Source organism: Neoarius graeffei, chromosome 13 (genome assembly GCF_027579695.1).
Source record: "Neoarius graeffei isolate fNeoGra1 chromosome 13, fNeoGra1.pri, whole genome shotgun sequence".
Classification (NCBI taxonomy): domain Eukaryota; kingdom Metazoa; phylum Chordata; class Actinopteri; order Siluriformes; family Ariidae; genus Neoarius; species Neoarius graeffei.
The window spans coordinates 41,256,373-41,282,439 of record NC_083581.1 but is presented as its reverse complement, the minus strand read 5'-3'; the positions used below and the strand labels follow the sequence as shown (position 1 = coordinate 41,282,439).

The following is a 26,067-nucleotide window of genomic DNA, read 5'->3' as shown; positions in this document are numbered from 1 at the left end:
GCTCCGTGGTCTCTAATGCTGTGGAAATGTTTTTGTCCCCTTCTCCTGACTGATACCTTTCAACAATGAGATCCCTTTGATGCTTTGTAAGCTCTCTGTGAACTTTTGCTGGAGGATGCAACCGAGTGAATGTCTGAACTTTTATTTGGGGTTAATCAGAGCCATTTTAATTGATGGCAGGTGTGAACCCAAAAAGACTGAATGCTGTAATTAAATCCAAAGGTGCTTAGTTTAAGGGTGTGCACACTTATGCAACCAGCTTATTGAAGGTTTTTTATTTTTTATGTTTTCCCCCCAACAGATTTTTGTTTTTCAGTTGAATTGTACAGGTTATAGGTTGCATTAAAGGTGGGAAAAGTTTTGAAATTATTTATCGTGGTTTCAGGTTTTTCTGATGTAAAAAAAAGTCATTTTAATGGGTTGTGTACACTTTTTTTTTTTTTTTTTTTTTTTTTTTAAATATCCACTGTAAGTGTACGATACCACTTTAAAAGGTCAAACAGGAGCGTCATGCTGATTTCAGCTCGATTCAGTTATAGGTGCTCACTGAACAGGAACTGGATTAGCTGAATTAGCCTCAGCAATCATAGAAGAAAACGATGATGAAGCATAATAATGAAAATGTAGTTAAAAACTAAGATTGTGCTTGGATCATGAATGGGTTTTTCTTAATCACACAGGCAAAGATGCCATTTGACGCTAACAAGCTGTACTGCAGTGAGATCCTGGCCATCCTCCTCCAGAACAATGACGGTGAGTCTGAAAAGCCTCATTGCATCCACTTTAACCTTGATTATGTGCATGGCACTGATGGTTGCCAATAGTTTTTCCCACTATAATAATTGCATAAATTTTATGATTACAATTCTATTTGTTTACTCGAATCATTCTTAGCAGGCAGCATTTTAAAAGCCAGGGTACTTATTTAAGTTTGCACATTCTAGCTAGCTAGCAGTTAAGCTGTTAGCTATTAAAATGTAACCATGGGAACAATTTCTAACAGCATACAATTCTACCTTGCTGTTGGAGCAGAAAGAATCAGGTTGACGCAGCTAACTAGCGAGTTAACTGATGCTAGAAACAAATCTGGTATATTGTCGGTCTTTACAGTTGTCTTGTGTTAGTGAGCTCAGTTTAATCACAGACATGATTCTGGCAAGGAATACGTGACTTTATTTTTTTCGCGGTCCAAATCCTGCGCTCTGATTGGCTGGTGAGCGGGTCTGTATCCTACGATACGGACCCTGGTTACGGACCTCTGGCGACTCGCTTGTTCACAACAACAACAAACGTAGTAGCATTTTTTTTTTTTTTTGTCAACATTTATCTTTTTTTAATATAAGATTTATTTATAAGATTATCAAAAATCTTGTACATGTTTGCCAGCATTTCTCAGGAGAATAGCATTAATTTTACAGCATGGATGGCGATAACGATAGTGTTCACAGCGAAAGCAAGTTTTACTACCCTGAGGAAGATGAAATAAAAGACAACATTTCAGGAGAAAGCTAAAAACCTGTAACATGCTAATGTTGAGTAAAAACATGGCTGAATCTTGAATGACTCCTATTTGTATAAATAGGGGACTACATAGGTGGGAAAATGTAGTTTTTTTTGTTGTTTGTTTTTTTTATTTTGTTTTGGGTTTTTTTTACTGCCATGGAAGTGCACTTGTATACTGAGGAGGAAGCCATTTTCATTACAGCCGTGAATGAGGATTCAAAATGGCGGCTCGGCTCGGTTTTCCCTTTCAGGCGCTCTCGTTTTCTGTTAGAATTTGGTAAAGAAAAAAATAAATATATTATTTACCAGCTTAAGGTTGGTCCGTATGGTGAAATACCGTGACCTCGGCCTTAAATACTGACCTCGGCCCAGAGGGCCTCCGTCAGTACTTTCAAGACCTCGGTCACGGTATTTCACCATACGGACCTCTAAATTTATCCATGGGCACAACTTTTGGCAAACTCTCATATCACTTGCATTCCTTTATATATATATATATATATATATATATATATATGTGTGTGTGTGTGTGTGTTTAGCTAAATAAATTTTACCATGGAAACAACATCTGGCAAATATGGCTACGTTCACACTGCAGGCTGAAGTGACTCAAATCCGATCTTTTCGCCCATATGTGACCTGTATCCGATCTTTTATTGACAATATGAACGACACACATCCGATTTTTTTCAAATCCGACCCAGGCCGTTTGGATATGTGGTCCTAATTCCGATTCCTATCCGCTCTTTTCATATGCGACTTCAGTCTGAACCGCCAGGTCGCATTCATCCGACGTACACGTCATCAACAAGCCACAAACGTCACTATTCTGCGCTGAAGTAGGCGGCGGGTCTCTCAAAAAAAAGTTACAACAACATGGCGCATAATCACGGGCGCAGATAGAGGGGGGGACTCATCCCACCCAGATTTAAATTCACCTCGCTCGGTCCCCCCCACTTATAGGGAGGACAAAACGTCTATGCTGTCTTTCTTTGCATAAGGCAAACCTCACGGAAAAATCAAAAGACTAATTACCATTCGGTTTATTGAGGTGCACGGCAGTGTATACATAGTTGCAACAACTCACATAAAACAAAACAAAGACTGATATTCGGTTGGTTGAGCTGCGCAGACTGCACAGGTTGCGAGCTCGAGCTTGGTTGCTATGGTAACCCACAACGAGTTTGACAGGCATATCGGGGTTGGTTTGCTGGCAGCTTTGTCCCCCCCCAGTTTTTTGTCCCCCCCAGTTCAAAAAAACGTATCTGCGCCCCTGCGCATGACATCAATGCGAGGGACGCTTCGGGCTGTGAAGGTTCTGAATCTTCTCAATGGAAGGACGCAGAGGTTAGGGAGCTGATTTCCATTTGGGGGGATGCAGCTATTCAAGCTAGATTGGATGAGTCATACCGCAACCGGGCGGTTTTACTTCCGTAAACACTGGCCATGCTCACTGCGTGTGACGTCGTCGTATCCTGCAATGCGCATGCGGAACACTTTCAGGTCGCTTTTCGTTCATACTGAGGATCACATACAAGTCGCATATATTTGTTAATGTGAACGACCTCACAAAAAAATCGGATTTCACAAAAAAATCGGAATTGAGCATTAAGCCTTGCAGTGTGAACGTAGCGTATGACTCAAACTAAAATGGTTAGCGTGTGACGTAAGAAGCAAGCCAATTAGAACTAGCAACAAGTCTTCCAGAAGTCATATGTTCGCAAACTACATTTAACCACAAAGATGAATGCTAGCAGGGTTAGTTTATCTAGCAAGCTAACTAATGCTAACAGCTAGTCCCATGCTAATTGTGTTATGCTAGTTAGCTAGATTTTACCCCTGAAACGATTATGAAAACAGAAAAACTTGACCTTAATGTAATGATATTTTCAAGTATTAGTGCTAACATGGTGTAATCTGTGGAAAACTTTTATAAATGTGATAAGAAACCGTTAAATGAAGAGAAGGTTTTCAAATTCACCACAGAGTTTTCAGTCTTAGCGTTTAACATTACCTCAGGATTTTACTTCAGCAACTTGCTGCCGTTTTAAGCTGCGCATGTTGTCATGGTAACAGTTTTTACATGCATGACTACAGGAGCGCACAAACTCTTTTATTGAGTGAATATACCAATATAATGCTAGTGTTTGTCTGGCACCAGAATGTTTAACTTGATTTTCGGCTGTTGATGTACAAAGAAAGGGATATTGGTGAGGAAGGTCACTCATATTGTTGAATAATAATCATTTTGAATATCAATTGCTAATCAAAGGTTTGCAGCGGAGTTTCATCATTTGCTCCTGTGTGACTGGAATGAAGTGAGCTGCTCACACTAACACTGCACCCTCATACTCTGGTTTCAGTGTGTGTGTGTGTGTTTATGCAGTGCAGCTGTGTGTAAATTATTATTATTATTTTTTTCCCTTTGTCCTTCCTTGCCATTCTTCCCATGTCTTTTCTCCCTCCGGATGAGTCAGTTTCTTTTTTCTCTCTCACCTGTTCTATTTCTTTTATCTTTTTACGTTTTTAAAAGGCTTAAAAGATTATTTATATAACTTGAGAATTCAAAAGTGTTTCCTTGGTGAAGGAGGCGTGTCCTTTGTGTCACACCCTGTGTCCGAAATCACTCACTACATCGTGAACTATATAGTGACTTCGCCATTTTGTAGTGCTGTCCGAATGTATAGTGAGAATTATTGCACCTTATATAGTGGACTCAACGTATCCCACAACGCATCATGAAAAGTAGCGTACAACCGATGGTCACTAACCAAGCAATATATACCATCATGCATTGCAGTCGCGCTGAAAAGTGTGTTGGGGTGAACGGATGGAGGCAGAAACACATTATAAACGGACGTTCAAGTACAATTAAATTAGTAAAAGCATAGAAAATAAGCTAAAATAGTACAGTGGTGCTTGAAAGTTTGTGAACCCTTTAGAATTTTCTATATTTCTGCATAAATATGACCTAAAACAACATCAGATTTTCACACAAGTCCTAAAAGTAGATAAAGAGAACCCAGTTAAACAAATGAGACAAAAATATTATACTTGGTCATTTATTTATTGAGGAAAATGATCCAATATTACATATCTGTGAGTGGCAAAAGTATGTGAACCTTTGCTTTCAGTATCTGGTGTGACCCCCTTGTGCAGCAATAACTGCAACTAGACGTTTCCGGTAACTGTTGATCAGTCCTGCACACCGGCTTGGAGGAATTTTAGCCCATTCCTCCGTACAGAACAGCTTCAACTCTGGGATGTTGGTGGGTTTCCTCACATGAACTGCTCGCTTCAGGTCCTTCCACAACATTTCGATTGGATTAAGGTCAGGACTTTGACTTGGCCATTCCAAAACATTAACTTTATTCTTCTTTAACCATTCTTTGGTAGAACGACTTGTGTGTTTAGGGTCGTTGTCTTGCTGCATGACCCACCTTCTCTTGAGATTCACTTCATGGACAGATGTCCTGACATTTTCCTTTAGAATTCGCTGGTATAATTCAGAATTCAGAACCCTGCCATGCACACCATTGTTGTTCAGTGTTCTCCTGATGGTGGACTCATGAACATTAACATTAGCCAATGGGAGAAAGGCCTTCAGTTGCTTAGAAGTTACCCTGGGGTCCTTTGTGACCTCACTGACTATTACATGCCTTGCTCTTGGAGTGATCTTTGTTGGTCGACCACTCCTGGGGAGGGTAACAAATGGTCTTGAATTTCCTCCATTTGTACACAATCTGTCTGACTGTGGATTGGTGGAGTCCAAACTCTTTAGAGATGGTTTTGTAAGCTTTTCCAGACTAATGAGCATCAACAATAATTTTTCTGAGGTCCTCAGAAATCTCCTTTGTTCGTGCCATGATACACTTCCACAAACGTGTTGTGAAGATCAGACTTTGATAGATCCCTGTTCTTTAAATAAAACAGGGTGCCCACTCACACCTGATTGTCATCCCATTGATTGAAAACACCTGACTTTAATTTCACCTTCAAATTAACTGCTAATCCTAGAGGTTCACATACTTTTGCCACTCACAGATATGTACAGTGGTGCTTGAAAGTTTGTGAACCCTTTAGAATTTTCTACATTTCTGCATAAATATGACCTAAAACATCATCAGATTTTCACACAAGTTCTAAAAGTAGATAAAGAGAACCCAGTTAAACAAATGAGAAAAAAAACATTATACTTGGTCATTTATTTATTCAGGAAAATGATCGAATATTCCATATCTGTGAGTGGCAAAAGTATGTGAACCTCTAGGATTAGCAGTTAATTTGAAGGTGAAATTAGAGTCAGGTGTTTTCAATCAATGGGATGACAATCAGGTGTGAGTGGGCACCCTGTTTTATTTAAAGAACAGGGATCTATCAAAGTCTGATCTTCACAACACGTTTGTGGAAGTGTATCATGGCACGAACAAAGGAGATTTCTGAGGACCTCAGAAAAATTATTGTTGATGCTCATTAGTCTGGAAAAGCTTACAAAACCATCTCTAAAGAGTTTGGACTCCACCAATCCACAGTCAGACAGATTGTGTACAAATGGAGGAAATTCAAGACTGTTGTTACCCTCCCCAGGAGTGGTCGACCAACAAAGATCACTCCAAGAGCAAGGCGTGTAATAGTCGGCGAGGTCACAAAGGACCCCAGGGTGACTAGAGGAACTGAAGGCCTCTCTCACATTGGCTAATGTTCATGAGTCCACCATCAGGAGAACACTGAACAACAATGGTGTGCATGGCAGGGTTGCAAGGAGAAAACCACTGCTCTCCAAAAAGGACATTGCTGCTCATCTGCAGTTTGCTAAAGATCATGTGGACAAGCCAGAAGGCTATTGGAAAAATGTTTTGTGGACGGATGAGTCCAAAATAGAACTTTTTGGTTTAAATGAGAAGCGTTATGTTTGGAGAAAGGAAAACACTGCATTCCAGCATAAGAACCTTATCCCATCTGTGAAACATGGTGGTGGTAGTATCATGGTTTGGGCCTGTTTTGCTGCATCTGGGCCAGGACGGCTTGCCATCATTGATGGAACAATGAATTCTGAATTATACCAGCGAATTCTAAAGGAAAATGTCAGGACATCTGTCCATGAACTGAATCTCAAGAGAAGGTGGGTCATGCAGCAAGACAACGACCCTAAGCACACAAGTCGTTCTACCAAAGAATGGTTAAAGAAGAATAAAGTTAATGTTTTGGAATGGCCAAGTCAGAGTCCTGACCTTAATCCAATCGAAATGTTGTGGAAGGACCTGAAGCGAGCAGTTCATGTGAGGAAACCCACCAACATCCCAGAGTTGAAGCTGTTCTGTACGGAGGAATGGGCTAAAATTCCTCCAAGCCGGTGTGCAGGACTGATCAACAGCTACAGGAAACGTTTAGTTGCAGTTATTGCTGCACAAGGGGGTCACACCAGATACTGAAAGCAAAGGTTCACATACTTTTGCCCCTCACAGATATGTAATATTAGATAATTTTCCTCAATAAATAAATGACCAAGTATAATATTTTTGTCTCATTTGTTTAACTGGGTTCTCTTTATCTACTTTTAGGACTCGTGTGAAAATCTGATGATGTTTTAGGTCATATTTATGCAGAAATATAGAAAATTCTAAAGGGTTCACAAACTTTCAAGCACCACTGTATAAGGCCGATAAAATACAAGAATAAAAGTTACAGTGCAGAGCGAGGAATTAATCAAAAGCCTCAAATTTGATTTAATAAAAGCCAGCGACAAAGAAGAAATTATTCAGCCTTGATTTAAAAGAACTGAAAGATGCAGCAGACACAAAGTACAAGTACATTGTATTGATTGATTAACATGGGAAATGCTCTCAGTATAATATGGATTTATCACAAAAATACATGCATGTATTTATTATTTTGAAAATCCACCAGCCGACTGATCTGGCACGTTTTAATTGTGCGACAGTAACAATGTAAAATAATGGCACGGCAGAATAGTGTCCGAAAGCGTTTTTTCATTTTACCAATGAGCTCACTATATAGTCCTCCTATCAGTGCTCGAATTAAGTGGTCTCGCCGCAACAGTTATTTCCTCTGTGCGAGAGTTGTTCAGAAAGTCAGGTTGTGCGCGGGACAACTCTCGCACAGAGGAAATAACTGTTGCGGCGAGACTGCGAGACCACTTAATTCGAGCGCTGCTCGTATATAGAATTCCCTAGATGGTGAGTAGGAAGTAGTGAACGTGTGAGTGATTTTGGACACGGACTGTCTGAAAATGATTGAAACGTGGCTGCTGGGAGTCGCTCCCAGTGAAGGAGGTGTGGCCTGTGCTTGTTTCAGTGGAGGTGTGGCCTGTGTATTTTATCATCTTGAAAAAGGCGTGGCTTCTGTTTATATCTGTCTCATACCCCTTTTCCACCAAATCAGTTCCAGGGCTGGTTCGGGGCCGGTTCACAACTCGTTCAACTTGCGAGCCAGCTGAGAACCAGCTTGCTTTTCCATCGCTCGCAGTGCTAAGAGAAGACACGTCAATTACGTCGCTGTATACGTCAATTACGTCGCTGTATACGTCAATAACGTCGTTGTATACGTCATTACGTCGCTGTATACGTCAGTTACGTCGCTATGTTTGCATAAACCTTGGCGCGAATATCGAAGCAAAAACACGGAAGAAGCAGCAGCAACAACAATAATAATAATGGATGACCGCATTTGTACAGCTGCTGCTTCTCGTCGCTTAAAAATGGCGATCTTTCGCGGTCTTGTTATTGTTGTTGGTCTTAACAACTCCGCCCCCCGCTGATGTAAGTGGTTCTTTCCTCTGGCCCAGCAGAGAGTTGGTGCTAGCCTGGAACCGTTTTTTCTGGCCCCAGAGCCAGTTCTTTGTCAGTGGAAACAGAAAACCCGGTTCCAAACTAAGCACTGGCCCCGAACCAGCCCTGGAACTGCTTTGGTGGAAAAGGGGCAACAGTGAAGGTGTCACCTGTGGCTTATACTGTGTTCTGATTGTCTGTCTACTTATCTACTCACTCCATCACTCACTATAGTGTTTGCCACATGGAAGACTCACTAGGGGTAAGGTTAAACGGCTGTTGACGCATTTCGGACACTATTTAGACATTATGCTGGTATGCCAGATATTTGTAATTATCTGTTGCATATACGAAAGCCAGAACATCTGCACTACATGTGTGCGGTCATGGACACCAGCGTTGCTAGTTTTGGATAAATACATGTTGTAATTGCATCTCTTTACAACACTGAAGTTAAACTTTACAACACACATCTGTGCACATGTAAATATGTACGTTGTTTGCAACATACTTTGGCTGTACTGCGTCCACCTATGCAACCATGATGGGGACTGCAGCCGTAACTCCGCTATTATGTAGTAATCAAGATATTAATTGTGAATTAATGTTATCAGTGTAAAGCAATCAAATACATTAAAAATAACCTTTTGTTTATAAAACAGCAGTAGCCCTGCCATTATTGTTATAGTTAATGTGCAAGTATTTCATAACTGAGCTACTTAACATGCATAACGTATTTCTTGTTTCGACTGAGCAACTAAAGTTTCTCCACTATGTTTAGGCATTTTGAATATAATTTTTGAAATCCTGCTGCTCAGGCAGAGGCGGAGACGAGTCACTGCGCGGTCGAGATGTCGGAGGAGTGTTGCGCTAACAGCTAATATTAGCGCCTAACCTGTTATTTTGGCAAGACAACCTCATTCAGGAGTTCACAAGACAGACTGCAATGCTTGATGGTGAAGTTGATTGATGAAAGCAAGAGCTGTTGTACACTGTTTTGGTGTGTCCCACAGTAGTGCACGATATAGTGAATACAATTTACAGCTGAGAATTCAAATAGCACTACAAAGTGGCTGATTCGGTGTGGAAATAGTGGACTTGTAGTGGGTAAGTGAACAGTCTGAGTGCGGCATTGGCCTTTCTGAAGGAGGCGTGGCCTTTGAGCTTCTCAGTCACATGCCCCTTTTCCACCAAATCAGTTCCAGGGCTGGTTCGGGGCCGGTGCTGGTTCACAACTCGTTCAACTTGCGAGCCAGCTGAGAACCAGCTTGCTTTTCCATAGTTCGCAGTGCTAAGAGAAGACACGTCATTACATCACTGTATACATCAGTTACGTCGTTGTATACATCATTACGTCGCTTTAACGTCAGTTACGTCACTACGTTTGCATAAACCCTGGCGTGAATATCGAAGCAAAAACAACGCGGAAGCAGCAACAACAACAACAATAATAATAATAATAATAATAATAATAATATTAATAATAATGGATGACTTCGTGTTTGTACAGCTGCTGCTTCTCGTCTAGGGCTGTGCCGATAGACGATGCCATCGTCCATCGACGATGGTGGTCATCCATCACGATGGACAGCCACCATCGTGATACCACGCCCCCTCCTGTCATAAACATGCATATACGGTATCATCTGGGCCTATTTAACCTAAAAAGTTAGTTTTTTGTTAGTTTAGTTAGTTAGTTTTGTTTAATATATAAATAACATATAATAATATATAAATCATTATAAAGTAATATCCTATTACCGCTTGTTCACGTAGGCTATGGTGCGGGGACGTGCTAGTGAACATAACGTGGTTACACGAATACAGTATGCTACTAATAATACATTTTGACTTCATTTTTTAGCCTACACTATACTTTTAATGTAAAATTTGTCATGTTGTTCAAACAAATAGCCACTATTAACGACTTCAGTCGGGAAATATTGCACCTTATCAAACGGCAGTGAAGCGCAGACTTCGGCAGAAGTCAAATGACTTTAATCTGGTAAATAGGCCTACTTTCAGACACAAAATGGTCCACTCTAAGCCATAATGTCAAACCAAATGGAAGAATGAAGGTGATTCTGATAAATGTAAAGACAGTAAAAAAACAATATTAAATCATGATTTTAAAAGCTGGTGCAATAATTCAAACACTAATAAATTGGAAAATTAGCGCGTTCAAGTGCGCACTAAAGGCCGAAATTAACGCATCTTCAATTGATATGGTGTAAATAAACAATGAGTAATAGCTTAAGTGTAGTTTCTTCTCATAGTTTGAATACTAGTCTTTCATTGTTAGAGCAGATTAATATTTTGCCGTGATCAGTGAGTGCTCGGGGAGGTTCATTTCCACCTGCGCTTTGCGCAGCTCATTTCTCCGAAGCCAGCTGTGCGCAAACGCAGTGTTGACTGCTCGGCAAACTCCAAACGCTCGGTCTGTACTGGCCCTCTGTTGCGCAAGCGAGTTGGTTATGGCCAGGTTCAAATTGTGCCCAAAACAACTTAACCACGGCCATTTCAATTGCCTGATGGCTGTGACAATATTCGCCCCGTTGTTATGCAGGCGATCTTTTTCTCCTCTATTTTCCATTCGGCAAGTGTCTCGCGCAATGCGTCTTCTAAATTGTCCACTGAATGTGTCTCTGGCATGAAACTCGTCTGCAGGCATTTGGACTGCATTGCCCACTCTCGGTCCACATAATGTACGGTAGCTGACATATAGGGCATCATGTTGCAGCTGGACCACATATCCGTTATCAAGGCCAAATATTCCACATCACCTAGCGCTTTTTTTTCTTTACGTGCCAAAGCCTCGGATGAGTATCTAATACTTTTAATAATAATAATAATAATATTTAATAATGTGGTATTAAAATCCCCCCCCGCCCACGATATGATCGTCCATCATGATGTTTGCACTGTAAACATCGTCGATGCCAATTAAGGGGACATCGCACAGCCCTATTCTCGTCGCTTAAAAATGGCGACCTTTCGCGGTCTTGTTATTGTTGTCGGTCTTGACAACTCCGCCCCCCCCGCTGACGTAAGCAGTTCTTTCCTCTGGCCCAGCAGAGAGTTGGTGCTAGCCTGGAACCGGTTTTTCTGGCCCCAGAGCCAGTTCTTTGTCAGTGGAAACAGAAAACCTGGTTCCAAACTAAGCACTGGCCCCGAACCAGCCCTGGAACTGCTTTGGTGGAAAAGGGGCAACAGTGAAGGTGTGGCCATTTTCAATGGAAACAAATAACAGAAACAGAAGGATGTAGTGGTGCCCCCCCCCCCCCCCCCCCCCCCCCCCACACACACACACACACCTTTTGGTCTTCACTGTCTTCATATCTCTCTCTCTCTCGCTCTGTCTCTCAGGCACCAGAGAGCTTTTGGGCGAGATGGACGGCATCGATGTGCTCCTGCAGCAGCTCTCAGTAAGTTATCCCTCCTGTGCATGTGTGTCTGTTTCTCATCCCCAGTAAATCTTCAGGCGTTTCCTTTGTTCACACATACAGAGTGAGTGAATACGTGTGTGTGCGCAAAACTCCTGCACCACTCCATATATCCAGCCAAAGTTCAAGAAAGACTACAAGACCCACTGACCCAAACTGTTGCTTTACTAAACACACAGTGAGGCAAACAGACTGTATATAAATACAGAAACATTTTACAGCAAAACTCCTACTTCCCTCCACAAAGCATTCACACGTCCCCAACAGCTTACGGTCAGAAAAAATAAGTTGTAAATAGTAAACCAGCGCTTGCTTGGACTATTTTTGTGGATTTAAAACAAATAGATGGGGGAAAAAAAGTTTTCTTATGATCACACACACATCCTGCAACAAACCAGCTAACCTTTTACTTCTCCATTTATAACCATGTGTTTAGTGATCAGAAAACACGTCATACACGTATCAAACTTAAGACTGCTATTTCATCTTCTAGCATTGAGCTCTTGAACTTTACTGGTACGGATTAAGGGATCAGACTAGCCAAATTATTGGGATACTTGACGTTCTGCTGTGCACAATATGTATCAGGATGGTTCAAATTTCAAAATTACCAGATGGCCACATTAAAAATGGTAAAATGTGCACAAAAAAGGTTCTTCAAGAAGTCTGTCTAGTAAGTAAGCAATAAAACACATTGGGCATGATGTCAAAGTATCAGTGGCAGGGTGGAGTGATGAAGTGGATTTGCTTTTTCACCTCAGTGTTCTACTCTTGTACCACAGCAATTTTGCAAACAGCATGTCTGTCTGTCTGTTGTCTGTCTATCTATCTCGAACAACACATCATGCTTCTTATCCCCTGCTAGCCAAAACGGGCTTATGTCCCTCTCAGGAAGGGTGCTCACCTTCTGAATCAACTCCTCTTTCAATTCTTGGAGGAATTTCATAAAACTTGGCAGGATTGTTTGCTATATGTCGGTAATACGCATATTGTAATTTCGTTTAATTGAGTCACATTTTACCAGAGTTACAGCCCTTGATTAACAAAATTATAATTTGACAATTTCATGAGTGTGTTTTTTCTTCTGAAATCAACTCCTCTCACAATTTTTGGAGGAATTTCATGAAACTTGGCAAGAGGCCTTGTTGTATGTCATTAGTACGCATATTGCCATTTTGTTCAGTTCAGTCGCATTTTACCAGAGTTGTGGCCCTTGATTAACAACCTTGTACTTTCACAATTTCACGAAGGTGTGCTTGCCTTCTGACATCAACTCCTCTCACAATTTTGGGACGAATTTCTCGAAGCTTGGCAAAAGCCCTTGTTATGCAATGGTAATTAAATCACAATATGCGTATTTTGTTTGTGAAAATTTTCCCAGAGTTTTGACCCTTGATTAAATAACTTGTACTTTGACAGTTTCATGATGTACGTTCTTCTGAAATCGACTCCTCTCACAATTTATGGAGGAATTTCACCAAACTTGGCAAAAGGCTTTATGCGACAGGTAAGCCTCTGTCGCGACCGGCCGTATGTGCTCCTACGGCCAGTCTACGTGCAAAACCGCAAGAAACGCACGGAGGGCGCGCGTGAAACACATGGAGGGCGCGTGTGTGACGTGCTGATTTTCAAGCCGTAGACTGGCTGCAGACCGGCCGCAGAGGTTCTTTGTTATGTCAAACAAACTCTATGGGCACTTACGTTTTTTTCAGGTTGTAAGACAAACTTACAGCCAACGTGCGTCTTTCTCCACGAACAAAAAAAAAAACCGCAGCGATTTGGGAAACGCCAAAAAATCGTACGTCCGGTTGTGACCTAGGCTTTATATGCATATTGAAATTTCGTTTAATTTAGGCAAATTTTACCAGAGTTATGCCCTTGATTATTAACAAACTTGTACTTTGGCAATTTCATCAAGGTGTGCTTGCTTTCTGAAATCAACTTCCCTCACAATTTTTGGAGGAATTTCATGTAATTTGGCAAAAAGTTTTTATCCCCCGCTGGCTGAAAGGCCCGAAGGGGGATTATGTCGTGGCGATGCCCGTCCGTTCGTCCCGGGAAGGGTACTCACCTTCTGAAATCAACTCCTCTCACAATTTTTGGAGGAATTTCATAAAACTTAACAGGATTCTTTGTTCTATGTCGGTAATACGCATATTGCAATTGCGTTCAATTCAGTCGCGTTTTACCAGAGTTATGGCCTAGTTGCCAGCGGGGTATGCTGTGCTCTCAGCACACTCTTTTAGTTATATTTAATGTTGTGGAACATCCATAAATCATTTTACTTCCTCTTTTCACTTGTTATAGCAGCTATAAACATTCCTGTTCCTTCACTAACTTTTTTTTTTTTCTTTTTCTTCTGAAGTTAATAAAACAGAACAGTGTAACTAACTTGGTTACAGCTTTTACGTCTGACTGTTATAAGGCACCGACACTGGAGACTCCTTCCATATGTGGTGATAAATTACTGAAGAATTCACTGTATCTGTTGCTTTTACTATAGAAATGATAACATTACCCAGAGAGCTTTTAATATAAATCTGTGATTTGCAGCTGTACTGATGGAAAATGAAACAACACCTCCTCAATCAGAAGAAAGCATTCCAGAGCACTGTGAAGTTTATAGGTTCATAAAAGGAACTGGGAATTTATGGAAAAACAAGTGGTTTAATGATTTATTTATTTATTAACATTTTAAGGGGGGGGGTTAAAAAAAAAACTGGTAGTAATACATCCTTAATGTGTTATTAACAGTTAACGTGTTAGTGTTATTAAGCTGTAATTAATGTTGCATTAAGGAAGGTGTTGTAATATCATAATTAAGCTGTAATAACCTCACTCAGGTATTCAAGAGGCATAACCCATCCACGCCAGAAGAGCAGGAGATGATGGAGAACTTGTTCGATGCTCTCTGCTCCTGCCTCATGTTGCCAGCCAATCGTGACCGCTTCCTCAAGGGGGAGGGGCTTCAGCTGATGAATCTCATGCTCAGGTTTGTGATTGGCTGATGATTCAGGTCCATGCGATTTTATTATTTAGGTGTGCTACATAATCCTCGATGCTCCATAAGAAGGAAAACCGGGGTGGGTTTCCCAAAAGCCTGTAACTCTAAGAGTCTCTTAACTGAGAGAGAGAGAGAGAGAGAGAGAGAGAGAGAGTTAATTGTGCTGCTTGCTCTACTATTTAACAATGATCTTTGTGCTGCAGTGCTTTTGGGAAACCCACTCCCTGTATATTTTATTTTTGGACCAACTGTTAAAATTGTAATTGTTCTTGTATAAAAATGGACGATAAATCTTGGGGGGGGGGGAATTTTTATCCTGCACGTGAGAGAACGATTGTGCAGTGCTAGTGACACATGATGAAAAAGGGAAGTGAAACCATTTTGCCGTGGCGTGATGGCTATTTCTGTCGTCTGTCTCGTCTGGATTTAGATGTTCATTGCAGGTGGGCTGGGATTCAAGCATCCTTCAAACAGCTTTCTGCTTCACAAATCTCATCTCACACACACTTTCCACATTTTCTCTCTCTCTCTCTCTCTATCTATCTCTCTCTCTGCATCCTGACACCTGAACCATTTTTGCCGTGAGCTCGATAAACAGCACCGTTCATCTCTGGATGAGAAGAGTGGCAGCATGACAGACAGCTACATTTCCCAGAGTGCCATGCTGCTCGTCAGAGAGCTCTTATACACTGCTGTTTGTGCTGCGTGATCTCACTGGACCTTTAAATCTGTTGATCACATTTTCTTTGTTATGATGCACGGAACTGATTCCCTCCAGCCCGTTTGAAATGTGGGAAATGACTCCGCATACAAGAGCAAAATGTATGGCATGTTCTCTAAAAGTAGCTGACAAGGAGTTTTTATGCCTAGTTCTTTTTGACTCTGGACAATCGTATTTACCGTTTCACCAGCTACAGTAATGCTCATTTCCACCTTTCGCTCATTGGCAAAAGTACAAAAAATTGCATGTAGTTAAAATAATAATTTAATATTTTATAGAGTTCTTACTGCAGTATGCTGTATGTTTGCAGTAATGGCACATTGTCCTGTACATTTTATTTAAAATGTATCTTTGGAGGACTACATATGGATAACACTGTTTCTGTTAAAAAATAATGTCGTCTTATGGCCTTTATCTGCCAGATATGACATGAAATTGTGATACGACAAATTTGTGTGAGAAATGTTCACACAGGAAGTATGCGTACAAAGTCCAATGCGATTATTTGTTTATTTATTAAATGTAATATAATTCGTGCTCGTTTCGCACCTCGAGTGTCAGAGTCCTGAGTGAATGACTGAGTCGTCTAGCAGTGATGAAGACAATAGTTATAGACACGCTGTCAAAAAAGAGAAACTCCTGGGTACAGTTATATTGTTTTTAATGTTATTGACAAATCTACATCTTGAATAACTTCAAAACTGTTCCTAACAAAAAGAATCTGGTATTTTTATTAAGATGCATAGCAATAAGTTTTGAAATAATAAAAACAAATCATTAATAGAATTTGAATCAGTGAAAACTGAGAACAGCACTGAGTTATGCAATAATGGCATGGTTGGAGAAGCAGCTCTGGGACTTAAAGGTCGTCTGTTCGATTCCCTGGACCAGCAGGAATGGCTGAAGTGCCCTTGAGCAAGGCACCTCAACCCTAACTGCTCCCCGGGCTGTCCACTGCTGTGGGGATGTCAGGGTCCTGTTGTATGTCTCTGGATAAGCGTATCTGCTAAAATGCCTGTAATGTAATGCAATGCAGTTCAGCCACTGCAGCACTTTCTGCTTTTATGGGGTGCCATTACTTTTGTCTTATCAAATGAATGGATGGATGACAAGTAACGTTTGTCATCATTTTTTGATTATTTGTTTTTTTGCATGGCTTTCTTTCAGTTCATTAATATGAAATGACTGAGTTTCACAAAATTTTCATTAAATCTGTGAAAGAATAATTCTCCGATTTGAAGCTGATCAGTCTAAATTAACATGAGTGAGTCTTTCAAAGTCAGCAGCTCTCTTCTGACATTTATTGTGTAAATGCTCCTGCAACGTATTTATGAATAAATAGCTTGATAAAGGAGGCCCGTTGCACATTTTGAACTATAAACCAGTCAGTTAGATTAACAGCTAGTTTGGTGAACAGTGCATTACAGTAATCCAGGTACGGGAAGATGAAATGATAACGTACGTGGTGATATCTATTTGTTTCTCCATGACTGACTGCATGAAATGAGTGAACAGACAGAGTAAAGAACTGCAAGTGAAGGTTTTTTTTAAAATTAATTTCATCTGTATTAATGTGACATTGAGAAAACAGTGCTGTAATGCGGTGTTCTTGTTCATTCTCTTTGTGTGTGTGTGTGTGTGTGTGTGTGTGTGTGTGTGTAGAGAGAAAAAGTTGTCTCGCACTAGCGCCCTCAAGGTCCTGGACCACGCCATGATCGGCCCAGAGGGCACTGATAACTGCCATAAGTTTGTCGACATCCTCGGACTTCGCACCATTTTCCCGCTGTTCATGAAGACGCCGAAGAAGATGAGGAAGACTGGAGTGTCGGACAAGGAGCATGAAGGTATCCAATAATAACCTCATCATCTCTGTCTCACTCTTTCGGAGGCTTGGTTTCTTTGCCAGTCAGTCTCAGTAGAAGAAGCGTGGTACTTTAACAGACCCAACAGAGGAGGTGAGGTGTGGCCTCTGCTTAACATTGTAGGTGAGGAGGCGTGGCCTCCCAGTTCAGGAGGTGTGGCCTTTGTGCAAATCAATCCCAGTAGAGCACGCGAGGAGGTTTAGCTTCTGTGTTTTAACAGTCCCAAAAGATTAGGCATGGCCTCTGTGGGGAACAGCCCCAGTGGAGGTGGTGGTGAGGGGGTGTGGCCTCTGTGGGGAACAGCCCCAGTGGAGGTGGTGGTGAGGGGGTGTGGCCTCTGTGGGGAACAGCCCCAGTGGAGGTGGTGGTGAGGGGGTGTGGCCTCTGTGGGGAACAGCCCCAGTGGAGGTGGTGGTGAGGGGGTGTGGCCTCTGTGGGGAACAGCCCCAGTGGAGGTGGTGGTGAGGGGGTGTGGCCTCTGTGGGGAACAGCCCCAGTGGAGGAGGTGGTGGTGAGGGGGTGTGGCCTCTGTGGGGAACAGCCCCAGTGGAGGAGGTGGTGGTGAGGGGGTGTGGCCTCTGTGGGGAACAGCCCCAGTGGAGGAGGTGGTGGTGAGGGGGTGTGGCCTCTGTGGGGAACAGCCCCAGTGGAGGAGGTGGTGGTGAGGGGGTGTGGCCTCTGTGGGGAACAGCCCCAGTGGAGGAGGTGGTGGTGAGGGGGTGTGGCCTCTGTGGGGAACAGCCCCAGTGGAGGAGGTGGTGGTGAGGGGGTGTGGCCTCTGTGGGGAACAGCCCCAGTGGAGGAGGTGGTGGTGAGGGGGTGTGGCCTCTGTGGGGAACAGCCCCAGTGGAGGAGGTGGTGGTGAGGGGGTGTGGCCTCTGTGGGGAACAGCCCCAGTGGAGGAGGTGGTGGTGAGGGGGTGTGGCCTCTGTGGGGAACAGCCCCAGTGGAGGAGGTGGTGGTGAGGGGGTGTGGCCTCTGTGGGGAACAGCCCCAGTGGAGGAGGTGGTGGTGAGGGGGTGTGGCCTCTGTGGGGAACAGCCCCAGTGGAGGAGGTGGTGGTGAGGGGGTGTGGCCTCTGTGGGGAACAGCCCCAGTGGAGGAGGTGGTGGTGAGGGGGTGTGGCCTCTGTGGGGGACAGCCCCAGTGGTGGTGTGGCCTCTGTGGGGGACGCCCCCAGTGGTGGTGTGGCCTCTGTGGGGGACGCCCCCAGTGGTGGTGTGGCCCCAAGCAAAAATTTCCAGGGGGCCCTTCTGACCAGTGTTCATCACCAATATGTTATAAATAATCTGACACCAACGAAAAATGTATGAAACCAAAGTTTTTTAAATTCCAAATGTGAAAATACAATGGTAAAGAACAATAAAAACAATAAGACAAAATAAATAAGCCCTTGGGCCCTGACTTTCAGGGGGCCCCTGGGCCAGGGGGCCCCAAGCAGTTGCCTGCCTTGCCTGTTCACAATCTGCGCATCTGGGAACAGCCCCAGTGGTAGTGAGGGGGCGTGGCCTCTGTGGGGAACAGCCCCAGTGGTGGTGAGAGGGCGTGGCCTCTCTGCTTAAATACAGCAATTATATAAAAGTGTAAATGTACCTAAAATATCAAGCCATAAGTCAATTAAGAATCAGAGATTTCAAGGAAAATTTGAGTTTTAAATATATTAATTCATTAATAATTGCAAGTTTTAGAAAACTTAGAAATAAACATTCTGTGGTATAACCATGTTGCATTCTGTGCCACAATTTTTCATCACTGTTGCATTGTGGGATGCATTACACAACATTGTTTGTTTGTTTGTTTAACCTGAACAGTCCATCATGTGAATGTCATCAGCACACTGGAAATATCCATGTCCATCACATACTACACGCTGCTTGGGATTAGTGTGAGTAGTAAGCACGCCGCTAATTGGAAAACTGAGAAGGAGGCGAGGCTGCTAACTCATTAATTAATCGGCAGTGGTACTTAATGCAAAAGAGTATTTTTAAGTCATTGAAAAGCATCACACTCCAGTGAACATTGAATACGATTCTGAAATTCACACCCCAGTGCACAGAGGGATCCCGAGCTGAAATTGCTGTCTGTGACAAGCTCATTAAGAAGAATTCGACCTCTAATAATAGCCCTGCCATCGAATGGCTCAGCACACGAAAACGGACTCACCTAAAGAAGTAGATGTTGGACATGAGGCATAATTCATCCTCGTGAAGCTACAATTACTGAAACCTGTCAAAAACGGATGTGATAAATTGCATACATTGTGTCTGCATGCCTTAAATGTTAATGGTGCTCTGTGAAGTGAGAGTTTTGGCTGTCCTAATGAGGTACGCTATTTTAGGAAGTGAGATGAAGCCTAGAGAGGGGAACTGAGAGCGAGCAGGAGTGAGGGAGAAAAAGTGAGAGAGAGAGCAGGTGAAGCAGTGTTGATTGCAGTGTGTTTGTGTTTTCCTATGCTGTGAGTGATGTCCCACATGGGGTTGAATTTTGGGAACTCAGGCTCTGACAGGAGCAGTTTTAGTCGCCTAATGATGCGTCTGTTGTAATACAGAAGCAAATGAACACCTCCACACAGTCATTAAACCAGGATATGAGTCCCAGTGGGGCACTTATTTCCGTTCTCCCACGTTTAAAAACATTCCAGCTCTACCACTAAGATGGTTGGCTGGAACGTTCTGGAAAGACTTAGATTTAATACCTTCCTCAATCACATTTTCTGAGCCCTATTGTATCCCACATGTTCTTGATTGGTCAGAAAGTGTTTGATATTTTCTCTTACATGTACACTACCGTTCAAAAGTTTGGGGTCACTTTGAAATGTCCTTATTTTTGAAAGAAAAGCACTGTTCTTTTCAGTGAAGATCACTTTAAACTAGGGCTGTAACGATACACCCAACTCACGATTCAATTCGTATCACGATTTTTGACCCACGATTCGATACGCCCACGATTTTTTTTAAAAATGTTTTTTTAAAGTAGTAAATTTGACTTATTAACATTTACTTACTTACATTAACTATTTAATAACAAATAATTCAGACCACTGCAGAGAATGAGTAATATGTATGCAAAAATGAACAAATGTATATCCAAAGATTTGTTTTATTTCTCAAAATAATACTGTTGAGCCGGAAGCTCTGTTTTTTTCGGTTCTGAAAAAGTCATTTTTCCAAATCGTGTAAATCCGCTAAGATTTTTTTTTTGGGGGGGGTGGCTCTCTCACTGTCTCACTCTCATAGGGCCAATGATTTTCTGTGATCGCGGAAAACAGATGGAAATTACGGAATTTTTATGGTGAAACATTGCTCGCGTGTCAAAATGTAACTGCCGCAGAAGGCTTCCACCCAGGCAGACATGCCTTCAGTGTTGCCAGATATTGCTAACGTTTTCCACCCCAAAATATGTTCAAAACCAGCCAAAAAGCACCTAAACCTGCCCAATCTGGCAACACTGCATGCCTTTCTGGTCAAGTGATTGTGATTGGCTTGCGGCACACCTAACCAGCCAATGAGCTGCTTGTTTACAGATTCGCTCCCCGTGTCGCAACCAGAATGGCGACCGCTTAAAGGGATAGTTCGGGATTTTTGACATGAATCTATATGGTATCCCCGTCAGCAGTGTCGTGCATCCACACTGACTTACCCCCGACAGTGTTCTGTGAGCCTAGATATTGTACAGTGTTGGTCAGTGCACAAGTAGTTCCGGCAGGTTTCCTGGGGTCTGCAAAGTAACACGTTTTTCTTCTCAAAACAGCTCGTGTTCGAATGAGTGATTTATTAGCATAACAAAACCCTTGTAGTCCAAAAAGTCACACCTTGTAATTGCTTGGGGCTACTTTCTCTCAATAGCGATCAGTGCGCGCTGTCACTGTTAACAGTTGTGTGCGAGCTAGCCAACAACTTTCATTAGTTGTTCGACAGTGTTTAGCAGCAGCAAATTGCTTTCCTCTTCAGTATACAAGTGCGCTTCCATGGCAGGGAAAAAGAAACTACCACTGCTGCCTATGTAGTGCCCTATTTATACAAATAGGAGTCATTCAGGATTCAGCCATGTTTTTGCTCCGTGACATGGCTGAATCCTGAATGACTCCTATTTGTATAAATAGGGCACTACATAGGCAGCAGTGGTAGTTTCTTTTTCCCTGCCATGGAAGCGCACTTGTATACTGAAGAGGAAAGCAATTTGCTGCTGCTAAACACTGTCGAACAACTAATGAAAGTTGTTGGCTAGCTCGCACACAACTGTTAACAGTGACAGCGCGCACTGATCGCTATTGAGAGAAAGTAGCCCCAAGCAATTACAAGGTGTGACTTTTTGGACTACAAGGGTTTTGTTATGCTAATAAATCACTCATTCGAACACGAGCTGTTTTGAGAAGAAAAACGTGTTACTTTGCAGACCCCAGGAAACCTGCCGGAACTACTTGTGCACTGACCAACACTGTACAATATCTAGGCTCACAGAGCACTGTCGGGGGTAAGTCAGTGTGGATGCACGACACTGCTGACGGGGATACCATATAGATTCATGTCAAAAATCCCGAACTATCCCTTTAAAAGAAATGAATGCTCTGCCAGTGGCGAGTGTGGACGTTGCGTGACTCGCAGAAGATTGTCGCAGGTCAGCGAAAAAACGACTTACTAATAGATATAAAAAAAAAAAGTAATTTTTAAGTAAGTTTAAAATGTAATTTAAATAAAAAGTAAAGTATTCATAAATTGAAGTTTGGAAGCGCCTCTGTTTTTGGGCTGAGGAGAAGTTTGAAAGGGTGTACCGCGATTCTGCCTTCTTGTATCGCGATACGGATCGTGGCTCTGCGTATCGCGATTTCGATACGCATATCGTTACAGCCCTACTTTAAACTAATCAGAAATCCACTCTATACATTGCTAATGTGGTAAATGACTATTCTAGCTGCAAATGTGTGGTTTTTGGTGCAATATCTCCATAGGTGTATAGAGGCCCATTTCCAGCAACTCTCACTCCAGTGTTCTAATGGTACAATGTGTTTGCTCATTGCCTCAGAAGGCTAATGGATGATTAGAAAACCCTTGTACAATCATGTTAGCACAGCTGAAAACAGTTGAGCTCTTTAGAGAAGCTATAAAACTGACCTTCCTTTGAGCAGATTGAGTTTCTGGAGCATCACATTTGTGGGGTCGATTAAATGCTCAAAATGGCCAGAAAAATGTCTTGACTATATTTTCTGTTCATTTTGCAACTTATGGTGGGAAATAAAAGTGTGACTTTTCATGGAAAACACAAAATTGTCTGGGTGACCCCAAACTTTTGAACGGTAGTGTATTTATCGAAAAATATGAATGTGCTTGTTCTGATACACGGTTTCTGTAGTAACAATTCATTCACCAGAACTTCATACAAACTGAATTAAAAATAAATTGTAAGAAGTTTGTCAAACATTTATGGAAGGAGTCTCCGGCATCAGCACTTTGTAACAGTCAGAAGTAAAGCTGCAACTTTAGGACAGTTTAGTTTCTCGGTAGGAGCTAGCTTGTTTCGCAAATGTTCCATAACATTAAATGTAACTATTTAACAGTTATTCCACAAAATTGAGTCGTATATGAGCTGATGGCTAATGAGGCATGTAGTGCTGAGTTGGTTATAAGCCATGTACGACAAGATTGAGTGGAATAACTGTTTTATTCTATCCACATTCACTGGATTTTGAAAAACACAAATTTTTTTTCTTTTGCAAATTCAATAAATAAAAACTTTTATACAAAATGTCCGACAAAATCATTTCTACTTAGAATGTAAACAAACCGTCAAAATGACGGTAGCGATTTGTGAAAAATGGTATAATAATTCTTGGGGGGGGGAATTACGTTCTTACCATCAAATACTTTTATTCCATATATTTTATTTATTTATTTATTTATTTATTTGGCGTTTTGTTTTCAAGTAGAGTTATTTCATCCTCGGTTAGTTCAGCAACATGCTCCTCTGCCATTTTATTTTTCTATAGAGATCTTGCAGTCACGTGACCGGAAAGTACACAACCCCCATCTTGTCGGTCAAAAACACTGCTGAATACTGCTGCACTCGTGTACAGAATGGATCAATTTCAACCGACGGACTACACGGCTCATTTTTCTAATGAACAGATAACTAGATATATGTCTAAAATAAACGATCTACAGATTTGTGACCCTTATGGCTTTCCGGACGGAGTTTTCACGACCGGATTTTGAACTGCCAGCGGAATACCCGGACGTGTATGATTAACTTTCCCTTGCTGTTCAGTGGTGAAGCACTGTGCGTGCTTATAAATCTCTGGACAGTTTTCTTTACAGAAATTCAGGATTTGTCAGCGACTCAGATGTGGCATCTTGTAAACAAGAAAATAATCCTCATTGGATGGGTAAGTCACTTAAGTATTGAGTATAGCACTGACCAGCCGATTATAGAATAGAATAAGGTGATTCCAAATTGTCCGTCTTGTTTACATGGATCTGGCGTTGGAGAGGTAGAGGCTTGGCAGTGGAGGTTTGAGTAGCTGTTTTCTGAGCTTAGTCAACAGGCCGGCTCTGCCTGTAGCCTCGCTTTTGCTTCTGCTCCCGGCGCCGCCTCCTTCGCTTTGCTTCCAGTAACAATCCATGGAGACCCCGCTGGTCTCGCCCGGAATGTTTTTTTTTTTTTTCCTCGTCCGGAATGTTGTGCATGTGATGGAAATCGCTACAAACCGTCATTTTCTGCTGGAAACCAATGTCCAGTAAGTCCATACGGTTGTAGTGGATATTGAAGTCCGGTACAGACGAACAACACGCAAAAATACACACAAAAAACATAAACGTGCACAGGTAGGGAGAGCTTGTAGCCGCAGCCGTTGTAGTAGAATTGTATATAGTAGGGTTTTCCAGAAGAAAAGGTAGAAGTAAAAGTAGAAGTAGAAGGCGGAATATGGCGTTTGACCGACACGATGGCGTCTGTCACAATCTGGATCGGCTGTGACGTCACATGCAAGTGCTCCATACTCACAGTATGAGTTGATATTCTAGTAGTCAAGTAGCCAATCAGAGCGCACGATTGCTCATATCCAGTGAATGTGGATAGAATAAAAATTGATGTATTTTTTTCGGTTAATAGAAATGTAATTGTTGGCATATTGCTGTGGTACAAGAGGAATAAGTTATGTCTGTGCTGTTTTAAAAAAAAAAAAAAAAGTAATTCAGTTTCCACAGATGCACTTTTAACGGGAATGTACAAATCGTTATTTGCTAGTGAGCAAGTTGTCTGAAGGGCTGTCAGTAAGTGTCTCCCCTTTGGGATTTATTTCCAAAAATAAAGTTGGTTGGGGCTGAAATGTCAATTACTTTATCAGTTTCTCATTTATAAAGCTGGGGGATGGTTTGACGTGTGTGTGTGTGTGTGTGGGGGGGGGGGGTTATTTATTTGTTTGTTTCTTTGAGGAAGTATTATTTCAATATACAGCTATGTTTAACTACTGGCTTTATTCCTTTGCGATTCTAAGCAAGACAACAAGCATGCTACAGCCACAACTTGATAGTTTTGAGAGAGGAGCTGACACTGTCAAAGTTCACAAACATATAGAGTTAAAGCTCACCGAGAAGAAATCAGTGACAGGAATTTTACTTAGTTTGCATCAGTATTATAAATACTAAAGTCAAGTGGTACATGACGTGAAATCGCACACGTGTCTGTAGGAACCTCCAGTGTATTGCTGTTTGCTGCTCAAACTCGATGTTGCTTTTTTTTCGGGAGCAGACTGGAGGCAGGATGTAGGGAACATCTGTGCTTATGTGACGAATGAAGCATGCAGTCTAGCCACAGCAGACAATGTAAGTGTGCAAATATGGTAAGGGGAGCAACCGGTAGAATGCAAATGAACATAAAGCCAGCATGCAGACAAAAATGAAAGGAAATGAACAGAAATGAGTTGTAATAAAATACTATAACATGACGTATGGCGTACAAATTTCTGCTTCTGGAAAAGTGTAGAAATTGTATTACTTTCATTTTATGCTGTGTGAATATGAACATTTGAAACATTACTGTTTTTTTTTTTTTTTTTTTTAAATGTCTAGTCATGACCTCTGTTTAAAGGTAGACTGCCTTTCAGATTTTTCAAGTGTAGGTCATAAAAAGAATTTTCCCAGGCACCCAATTATTTTTGTTTGGTGGATTGGAAGCTACGGAATTCGAATCAGACTTCCAATTTTATTAGGGGTTTTTTTGTTTGTTTTTTGTTTTTTAAATAGAACAATTAATTAATTTTGGACCACGTGGCCCTAAATTCTCTGCTCCTTTTTTCCTGCTTCACCATGAGCCAATTCAAGAGACTACGTCATGCATCACGTGGTGGGCTTTCCCTGTTTGTGCAAAGCATTGTAAGAGGAAATTTGAAACAGGAGAGAACAACGGAGGACGCGAATGAAACGTGAAAGACCGACTACAGTAACGGAAAGCGAGAAGAAAAGACGTAATGTTGCAAAGGAAAGGAACCGCGGGACCAAACTAATAAATATCGGCGGTCAGCGAGCACCTCGGTGTGATCAGCTGTTCGTTTAGTGACAGTGATGCACGTCAGTGCACGGTCAAAGGTAAACCTGTAGATGCGCACACAGACTTCCTCTGTCTGCTTGACTGCGCGACGCGAGTGATTTTCATGCAGATTATTTGCTCGGGAATCCCCTCAAATTAAATAACTTCCCGGCCACGGAATGGGCTGATATTTTGTGATATATTACGGAAAATAAACATGCATCAC

General features: G+C 41.9%; 1 protein-coding gene across 2 annotated transcripts in view; it reads left to right on the top strand.

Annotated features, from left to right (window-relative positions):
• Positions 1 to 26,067, top strand: part of ctnnbl1 (catenin, beta like 1) — a 102,074-nt gene that overhangs the window by 24,901 nt on the left and 51,106 nt on the right. For both annotated transcript variants that reach the window (XM_060937737.1, XM_060937736.1), the window contains exons 8-11: positions 681 to 753; positions 11,658 to 11,716; positions 14,578 to 14,726; positions 17,122 to 17,303. In XM_060937737.1, the coding sequence (XP_060793720.1) occupies positions 681 to 753; positions 11,658 to 11,716; positions 14,578 to 14,726; positions 17,122 to 17,303 (463 nt within the window). The remainder of the gene's footprint in view (positions 1 to 680; positions 754 to 11,657; positions 11,717 to 14,577; positions 14,727 to 17,121; positions 17,304 to 26,067) is intronic.